Below are 10,519 nucleotides of genomic sequence, written 5' to 3'. Positions count from 1 at the left end.
CAGGTGTGGTGTGTGTGTGTTGTGTTAGCTGTGTGATCCCAGGTGTGTGTGTGTGGTGTGTTAGCGTGTGTATCCCAGGTGTGTGTGTGTGTGTGTGTGTAGCGTGTGTATCCAGGTGTGTGTGGTTGGTGTGTGTTAGCGTGTGTATCCCAGGTGTGTGTGTGTGTGTGTGTTAGCGTGTGTGTGTGTGTGTGTGTTAGCGTGGTGTATCCCAGGTGTGTGGTGGGGGTGTGTGTTAAGCGTGTGTATCCCAGGTGTGTGTGTGTGTGTGTGTTTAGCGTGTGTATCCCAGGTTGTGTGGTGTGTTGTGTGTTAGCGTGTGTATCCAGGTGTGTTGTGTGTGTGTGTGTTAGCGTGTGTATCCCAGGTGTGTGTGTGTTGTGTGTGTGTTAGCGTGTGTATCCCAGGTGTGTGTGTGGTGTGTTTAGCGTGTGTATCCCAGGTGTGTGTGGTGTGTGTGTTAGCGTGTGTTATCCCAGGTGTGTGTGTGTGTGTGTTTGTGCGTGTGTATCCCAGGTGGTGGTGTGTGTTGTGTTAGCGTGTGTATTCTCAGGGTGTGTGTGTGTGTGTGTGTGTGTGTGTGTGTGTGTGTGTGTTAGCGTGTGTATCCCAGGTGTGTATGCGTGTTAGCGTGTGTATCCCAGGTGTGTGCGTGTGTGTGTTAGCGTGTGTACCCAGGTGTGTGCGTGTGTGTTAGGCTGTGTATCCCAGGTGTGTGTCCGCGTGTGGTGTTAGCGTGTGTATCCCAGGTGCCTGTGTGTGCGCTACCTGTGGTTGAGGATGCGGTGGATCATGAGCCACTCCATCTTGACTCCGTAACGGTAGAACTCCTCCTCCATGTGGACGTACAGGGGGTCCTTGTTCTTCCTCTTAGTGCTCTTGTCATCGTCCCCCTCCCCTCCGAAGTCCACCAYCGGGGGCTCGTCCATGTCCGTCTTCCTCTGGTAGTTACGGAACATCACCTGGCAGTTCAGCTCCAACTGGAGGGAGGGAAAAGAGTGAAGAGGGTAAAAGATGAGTCTACTCTCTATTTAGTACATAAGGATGAAGACATTGAGCCTAGGGCTGTTGCGGTGACCGTATTACCGCCACACCAGCAGTCATGACGGCAGTGAAATTCCACTTGACCGTTGAGTCCCGTGTGGCTCAGTTGGTAGAGCATGGCGCTTGCAACGCCAGGGTTGTGGGTTCATTCCCCACGGGGGGACCAGGATGAATATGTATGAACTTTCCAATTTGTAAGTCGCTCTGGATAAGAGCGTCTGCTAAATGACTTAAATGAGTTACGGTAATCTCCTTTTATGCACTCTGGACATGCTTTGGTAGTACCCAACTTACTAACTACCATCAGCTCCTAATGGTCTGGTACTCAGAGCTCTATTGTCTCTCCATCAGCTCCTAATGGCTTGGTACTCAGGGCTCTATTGTCCCTCCATCAGGTCCTAATGGTCTGGTACTCAGGGCTCTATTGTCCCTCCATCAGGTCCTAATGGTCTGGTACTCAGGGCTCTATTGTCCCTCCATCAGGTCCTAATGGCCAGGTACTCAGGGCTCTATTGTCCCTCCATCAGGTTCTAATGGTCTGGTACTCAGGGCTCTATTGTCCCTCCACCAGGTTCTAATGGCCAGGTACTCAGGGCTCTGCTGTCCCTCTAACCACTATGACATAACAAAATGGACAGCGCTTTCTCAGGTGATGACTAATTCAAAACAACCAAACGCATGAGTTTATGCATAGGCTTATTACCCCAAGCTGAAAAAAAACTGAATTAAAATGATATTGTGTCTTTACAATACATTTACTACTGCATATTAAACATAGAACAAAACTGATTTAAGATGTCTTTGGTACATAATGGGTCTAGCATAATACATTTGAGTAATTGCCTTTGAGTGTGGACTGCATTATTCTTCTTTTTAAATGTTTTATTTAACTAGGCAAGTCAGTTAAGAACAAATTCATATTTACAATGACGGCCTACCGGGGAACAGTGGGTTAACTGCCTTGTTCAGGGGCAGAACGACAGATTTGTACCTTGTCAGCTCGGGATTTGATCCAGCAACCTTTCGGTTACTGACCCAACACTCTAACCACTAGGCTACCTGCCGAGTTGAGTGAAATAAGTGTTGTTATATTTCTTTCTCAGCTGCTCATATTAAGCACATGTTCCGCTATAAAACCCAAGCAGCCTGATTTCTAAGACATTCTATGGTTTGTATCACTCACAACTAAAGTTGCCAAATAACTCTTAAATCTAGCATATAGGACCTGTTTCAAGTAATCACTTTTATGCTCAACATAGCCACCCATATGCTCGCAATGGGAAAAATATCCTTTCTATTTTATTCAGCTATTTTCAATTATATTCTTATTACTATAAAATCATGTAAAATAAAATAATGGCACGGGACTTAAGCATATTGTCACACCTACACCTGTTCCCTCCAGCGCTCGACGTCGCCGGTCTACTAACCACCGGAACTGGCTATTATATTACGCACACCTGTTCCCCATCATTACACACACCTGGTCATCATTTTCTCCTTGATTACGCCCCCTTTATTTCACCCTCAGTTGTCATCAGTCATTAGGTGGTATTGTTATCTCTCGTGTTCAGTACGCTTCTCATGTTTGTTCTTTTGTATCGTTTCATGAAGATGGCGCTGACAGAGATGGTCGCCTTGCTTCGAGTCCTAGGAAACTACGCAGTATTTAGTTTTTTTCTGTATTATTTCTTACATTGTTAGCCCAGAAAATCTTAAGTGTTATTACATACAGCCGGGAAGAACTATTGGATATAAGAGCGACGTCAACTTACCAACATTACGACCAGGAATACGACTTTCCCGAAGCGGATCCTTTGTTCGGACCACCACCCGGGACAGTGGATCTAATCCCAGCAGCCGACCCAAAACAACATCGCCACATTAGAGGCATACGGAGCGGCCTCCTGGTCAGGCTCCGTAGGCGTGCACACCGCCCACTACTTCCGAGTATACTACTCACCAATGTCCAGTCTCTTGACAACAATGTAGACAAAATTGCCTTCCAGAGAGACATCAAAGACTGTAACATCCTCTGTTTCACGGAAATATGGCTCTCTCGGGATACGTTGTCGGAGTCGGTTCAGCCACCGGGCTTCTTCATGCATCGCGCCGACAGAGATAAACACCTCTCTGGGAAGAAGAAGGGCGGGGTGTACAGTCGTGGCCAAAAGTTTTGAGAATGACACAAATATAAATTTTCACAAAGTCTGCTACCTGAGTTTGTATGATGGCAATTTGCATATACTCCAGAATGTTATGAAGAGTGATCAGATGAATTGCAATTAATTGCAAAGTCCCTCTTTGCCATGCAAATGAACTGAATCCCCCAAAAACATTTCCACTGCATTTCAGCCCTGCCACAAAAGGACCAGCTGACATCATGTCAGTGATTCTCTTGTTAACACAGGTGTGAGTGTTGACAAGGACAAGGCTGGAGATCACTCTGTCATGCTGATTGAGTTCGAATAACAGACTGGAAGCTTCAAAAGGAGGGTGGTGCTTGGACTCATTGTTCTTCCTCTTTCAACCATGGTTATCTGCAAGGAAACACGTGCCGTCATCATTGCTTTGCACAAAAAGGGCTTCACAGGCAAGGTTATTTCTGCCAGTAAGATTGCACCTAAATCAACCATTTATCGGATCATCAAGAACTTCAAGGAGAGCGGTTTAACTGTTGTGAAGAAGGCTTCAGGGTGCCCAAGAAAGTCCAGCAAGCGCCAGGACCATCTCCTAAAGTTGATTCAACTGCGGGATCGGGGCACCACCAGTACAGAGCTTGCTCAGGAATGGCAGCAGGCAGGTGTGAGTGCATCTGCASYCACAGTGAGYCGAAGACTTTTGGAGGATGGCCTGGTGTCAAGAAGGGCAGCAAAGAAGCCACTTCTCTCCAGGAAAAACATCAGGGACAGACTGATATTCTGCAAAAGGTACAGGGATTGGACTGCTGAGGACTGGGGTAAAGTCATTTTCTCTGATGAATCCCCTTTCCGATTGTTTGGGGCACCTGGAAAAAAGCTTGCCCGGAGAAGACAAGGTGAGCGCTACCATCAGTCCTGTGTCATGCCAACAGTAAAGCATCCTGAGACCATTCATGTGTGGGGTTGCTTCTCAGCCAAGGGAGTGGGCTCACTCACAATTTTGCCTAAGAACATAGCCATGAATAAAGAATGGTACCAACACATCCTCTGAGAGCAACTTCTCCCAACCATCCAGGAACAGTTTGGTGACAAAAAATGCCTTTTCCAGCATGATGGAGCACCTTGCCATAAGGCAAAAGTGATAACTAAGTGGCTCGGGGAACAAAACATCAATATTTAGGGTCCATGGCCAGGAAACTCCCCAGACCTTAATCCTATTGAGAACTTGTGGTCAATCCTCAAGCGGCGGGTGGACAAACAAAAACCCATAAATTCTGACAAACTCCAAGCATTTATAACGCAAGAATGGGCTCCCATCAGTCAGGATGTGGCCCAGAAGTTAATTGACAGCATGCCAGGGCGGATTGCAGAGTTCTTGAAAAAGAAGGGTCAACACTGCAAATATTGACTCTTCATGTATTTATTACTTCATGTAATTGTCAATAAAAACCTTTGACACTTATGAAATGCTTGTAATTATACTTCCGTATTCCATATTAACATCTGACAAAAATATCTAAAGACAATGAAGCAGCAAACTTCGTGGAAATTAATATTTGTGTCATTCTCAAACCTTTTGGCCACGACTGTATGCCTCATGACTTACGACTCATGGTGTAATCATAACAACATACAGGAACTCAAGTCCTTCTGCTCACCCGACCTAGAATTCCTTACAATCAAATGCCGGCCATATTATCTCCCAAGAGAATTCTAGTCAGTTATCAGCTGTGTATATACCCCCTCAAGCAGACAACGCGACGGCCCTCAAGGAACTTCATTGGGCTGTGTGAAAAGCACAAGCATTTCACTACACTCGCATAAACATCTGCTAACCATGTGTATGTGACCAATAAAATGTGATTATTAAACTCACCTRCTGCACCGGTTTCCTGACTCCCGGCATATACGTTACAGAATACCACCTCACAATACGGACGCAGCAGAAGATAAAACCTTCTTCCAGATGGTCAACGAACAGGGTCATCTACTCCACCAACACCACGACCAACTGGCGCAACTGGGTACGACCATGAGGGAGGTCCTCCGCGTTCTCCACTGCCTCGACACCACCAGCGAGGTTCTCCAGACCCCTATCAGAGGGCCTCCTACCACGGATCATCACAGTGAGCCAGTCCCCCAGCCGTCCGCCCAGGTCAGCAATGCCCGACTATCCCTTCCGGAGAAGTATGACGGGAACTTTATCGAAATGCAGTGGCTTCCTACTCCAGTGCTCACTCTATTTCGCCTATCAGACGGGATACCCCATCATCGAGATGTCCAAGGTTGCCACGGTCACTCCCCTGCTGACCGCACGGGCTCTGGAGRGGGCTCCGGCCGCCTGGGAGAGAGGAGAGGAGGAGCTGGGTTACTATGAGAGGTTCATGGCTCTGTTCAGGGTGGTCTTCGACCAACCTCCAGGGGGCAGAGAGGGAGGTGAGCAACTGTTCCAACTCCAGCAAGGTGCCCAGACCACTGCGGAGTGCGCCCTCACCTTTCAGAATGTGGCAGCCTCCAGTAGATGGAATGAGCTGGCGCTCCGCACTCTATTCCGTAGTGGACTGCGCGAGGAGGTTCAGATGGAGTTGGCATGTCGGGATGACAACATATCCTTGGACGCTCCCATCTCAATGACCATCCGTCTGGATAACCTTCTTTGGGAGCGCCTGTGTCCACCTCGCTACTCGCCTCCCACCTTTGGCTGTCCTGAGGCAGAGCCTGAACATATGGAGGTAGAGGCCACACACCACTCCACAGCAGAGCAGGCTCCGCCAGGCTCTGGAGAGGGGACCCGCTCCTGCTACCTGCTCTCCAGAACGCATCTACATCCCCATGGGGGTGAGAGATCGACTGTTGACCTGGGCACACACATCCCTCTGCCGCTGGYCACCCAGGTATCACCCGCACAATCCAATCCATCTCTGAGAAGTACTGGTGGCCACCTTGGCGCAGGACATCGCCCAATATGTCAACTCATGCTCCAGCAGGGAAACTACTTCCCCTTCCCGTGCCTCAGTGGCCTTGCTCACATCTGTCCATAGACTTTGTAACTGATCTCCCCCTTTCTGATGGTTTTACCACTATTATTGATGTTGTTGACGGATTCTCTCAATCCTGCCATTTTATCCCTCTCTCTGGTCTACCTACTGCTCTCCAGGTCACTGAGGCACTATTCCAGTACTACATCGTTACTGACCTTGGTCCCCAGTTCACGTCGCGGTCTGGAAAGCCTTTATGGAGAAGCTGGGGGTTACGGTCACCTTCACATCCGGGTACCGGACTAAAATAAATAACGGATGTATTGTGATGGTGTACATAAAATTGGTTTATTATACTTTTTTAAATGTAGATGTTCCAAAGGCTATCTGAATAAGTATATCGGACAATTATTATTATTATTATTATTTATTTTATTTTTTTCTTGGGCCACTATATCTATTTTGCCAATTTGGATTGATCCCCTCTACCACACGGAACCCCACTAACCTACCGACGGAAACGCACGAGGTATCTACAATTAGACCTCCATCCTATGCTATCTTGCTACCGATAGCCTCTACCCGGCCTACTGTCTGGATCGCCGTGACCCCAACCAACCTCTACTCACTGGACCCTTATTGATCACTCGATTAAGCATGCCTCTCCTTAATGTAAATATGCCTTGTCCATTGTTGTTCTGGTTAGTGTTTATTGGCTTATTGCTTATTCACTGTAGAGACTCTAGCCCTGCTCACTATACCATATCCAACCTCTCAGTTCCACCACCCACATATGCGATGACATCACCTGGTTTCAATGATGTTTCTAGAGACAATATCTCTTCATCATCACTCAATACCTAGGTTTACCTCCACTGTATTCACATCTACCATACCTTTGTCTGTACATTATTCCTTTAAGCATTTTATCGCCCCAGAAACTTCCTTTTATCTCTGCTCTAGTAGCTCTAGACGACCAATTCTCATAGCTTTTAGCCGTACCCTTATCCTACTCCTCCTCTGTTCCTCTGGTGATGTAGAGGTGAATCCAGGCCCTGCAGTTCCTAGCTCCACTCCTATTCCCAGGCGCTCTCTTTTGATGACTTCTGTAACCGTAATAGCCTTGGCTTCATGCATGTTAACATTAGAAGCCTCCTCCCTAAGTTTTTTTTTGTTCACTGCTTTAGACACTCTGCAACCCGGATGTTTTAGCCGTGTCTGAATCCTGGCTTAGAAAGACCACCAAAAATTCAGACATTTTCATCCCAATTACAAGATTTTCAGACAGATAGAACGGCCAAGGGGGCGGTGTTGCAATCTACTGCAAAGATTGCCTGCAGAGTTCTGTTTTACTATCCAGGTCTGTTCCCAAACAATTTGAACTTCTACTTTTAAAAAATCCACCTCTCTAAAAACAAGTCTCTCACCGTTGCCGCCTGCTATAGACCACCCTCTGCCCCCAGCTGTGCTCTGGACACTATATGTGAACTGATTGCCCCCATCTATCTTCAGAGCTCGTGCTGCTGGCGACCAAATTTGAAACTGCTCAACACCCCAGCCACCCTACAATCTAAGCTTGATGCCCTCAATCTCACACAAATTATCAATGAACCTACCAGGTACCACCCAATTCCGTAAACACGGGTACCCTCATAGATATCATCCTAACAAACTTGCCCTCCAAATACACCTCTGCTTGTTTTCAACCAAGATCTCAGCGATCACTGCCTCATTGCCTGCATCCGTAATGGGTCAGCGGTCAAAGACCTCCACTCATCACTGTCAAACGCTCCTGAAACACTTGAGCGAGCAGGCCTTTCTAATCGACCTGGCCGGGGTATCCTGGAAGGATATTGATCTCATCTCGTCAGTAGAGGATGCCTGGACATTTTTAAAAAATGCCTTCCTCACCATCTTGAATAAGCATGCCCCATTCAAGAAATTTAGAACCAGGAACAGATATAGCCCTTGGTTCTCTCCTGACTGACTGCCCTTAACCAACAGAAAAACATCCTATGGCGTTCTGCATTAGCATCGAACAGCCCCCGTGATATGCAACTTTTCAGGGAAGCCAGAACCAATATAACACAGGCAGTTAGAACAGCCAAGGCTAGCTTTTTCAAGCAGAAATTTGCTTCCTGCAACACAAATTCAAAAAAGTTCTGGGACACCGTAAAGTCCATGGAGAATAAGAACACCTCCTCCCAGCTTCCAACCGCTCTGAAGATAGGAAACACTGTCACACACCGACAAATCCACTATAATTGAGAATTTCAATAAGCATTTTTTCTACGGCTGGCCATGCGTTCCACCTGGCTACCCCTACCCCGGACAACAGCACTGCCCTCCCTCTGCTACTCGCCCAAGCCTTCCCATTTCTCTTTCTCCCAAATACAGTCAGCTGATGTTCTAAAGAAGCTGCAAAATCTGGACCCTTACAAATCAGCCGGGCTAGATAATCTGGACCCTTTTTTTCTTAAACTATCTGCTGAAATTGTGGCCACCCCTATTACTAGCCTCTTAACCTCTCTTTCGTGTCGTCTGAGATTCCAAAGATTGGAAAGCACTGCGGTTATCCCCCTCTTCAAGGGGGGGGACAACTCTTGACCCTAACAGCTACAGACCTATATTCTATCCTACCCTGCCTTTCTAAGGTCTTCGAAAGCCAAGTCAACAAACAGATTACCGACATTTCGAATCCCACCATACCTTCTCCGCTATGCAATCTGGTTTCAGAGCTGGTCATGGGTGCACCTCAGCCACGCTCAAGGTCATAAACGATATCTTAACCGCCATCGATAGGAAACAATACTGTGCAGCCGTATTCATTGACCTGGCCAAGGCTTTTGACTCTGTCAATCACCACATCCTCATCGGCAGACTCGACAGCCTTGGTTCTCTAATGATTGCCTCGCCTGGTTCACCAACTACTTCTCTGATCGAGTTGTGTCAAATCGGAGGGTTGTTGTCCGGGCCTCTGGCAGTCTCTATGGGGGTGCCACAGGGTTCAATTCTTGGACCGACTCTCTTCTCTGTATACATCAATGATGTCGCTCTTGCTGCTGGTGATTCTCTGATCCACCTCTACGCAGACGACACTATTCTGTATACTTCTGGCTTCTTTTGACACTGTGTTAACAACCCTCCAGGCGAGCTTCAATGCCATACAACTCTCCTTCCGTGGCCTCCAATTGCTCTTAAATACAAGTAAACTAAATGCATGCTCTTCAACCGATCGCTGCCTGCACCTGCCCGCCTGTCCAACATCACTACTCTGGACGGCTCTGACTTAGAAATATGTGGACAACTACAAATACCTAGGTTTCTGGTTAGACTGTAACTCTCCTTCCAGACCCACATCAAACATTCAAATCCAAAGTCAAATCTAGAATTGGCTTCCTATTCCGCAAACAAAGCATCCTTTACTCATGCTGCCAAACATACCCTTGTAAAACTGACCATCCTACCAATCCTCGACTTCGGTGATGTCATTTACAAAATAGCCTCCAAACCCTACTCAATAATTGATGCAGTCTATCACACAGTGCCATCCGTTTTGTCACCAAAGCCCCATATACTACCCACCCACTGCGACCTGTACACTCTCGTTGGCTGGCCCTCGCTTCATACTCGTCGCCAAACCACTGGTTCCAGGTCATCTACAAGACCCTGCTAGGTAAAGTCCCCCTTATCTCAGCTCGCTGGTCACATAGCAGCACCTACCTGTAGCACGCGCTCCAGCAGGTATATCTCTCTAGTCACCCCCAAACCAATTCTTCCTTTGGACGCCTCTCCTTCCAGTTCTCTGCTGCAATGACTGGAACGAACTACAAAAATCTCAAACTGGAAACACTTATCTCCCTCACTAGCTTTAAGCACCAGCTGTCAGAGCAGCTCATAGATTACTGCACCTGTACATAGCCCATCTATAATTTAGCCCAAACAACTACCTCTTTACCTACTGTATTTATTTATTTATTTTGCTCCTTTGCACCCCATTATTTCTGTCTCTACTTTGCGCTTCTTTCCACTGCAAACCAACCATTCCAGTGTTTTTAGTTTTTTATTTACTTGCTGTGTTTGTATTCACTTCGCCTCCATGGCTTTTTATATTTTTATTTATTTATACATATATTTGTTTGCCTTCACCTCCCTTATCTCACCTCACTTGCTCACATTGTTATATAGACTTATTTTTTTCACTGTATTATTGACTATATGTTTGTTTTACTCCATGTGTAACTATGTGTTGTTGTATGTGTCGAACTGCTTTGCTTTATCTTGGCCAGGTCGCAATTGTAAATGAGAACGTGTTTCTCAATTTGCCTACCTGGTTTAAATAAAAGGTTAAATTAA

General features: G+C 46.7%; 1 protein-coding gene across 1 annotated transcript in view; it reads right to left on the bottom strand.

Moving 5' to 3' along the window:
* Positions 1-735: 735 nt before the first annotated feature.
* The window catches only part of LOC112077913 (chromodomain-helicase-DNA-binding protein 4), a 22,604-nt gene continuing 12,820 nt past the window's right edge, over positions 736-10,519 (bottom strand). The window contains exon 13 of the mRNA XM_024144315.2: positions 736-980. Within this exon, the coding sequence (XP_024000083.2) occupies positions 765-980 (216 nt within the window). The 3' untranslated portion in view covers positions 736-764. The remainder of the gene's footprint in view (positions 981-10,519) is intronic.

Source organism: Salvelinus sp. IW2-2015, unplaced genomic scaffold, assembly GCF_002910315.2.
Source record: "Salvelinus sp. IW2-2015 unplaced genomic scaffold, ASM291031v2 Un_scaffold5042, whole genome shotgun sequence".
NCBI lineage: Eukaryota > Metazoa > Chordata > Actinopteri > Salmoniformes > Salmonidae > Salvelinus > Salvelinus sp. IW2-2015.
Note: the sequence above shows the minus strand (reverse complement) of the source record. Positions and strands in the feature narration are given on the sequence as shown.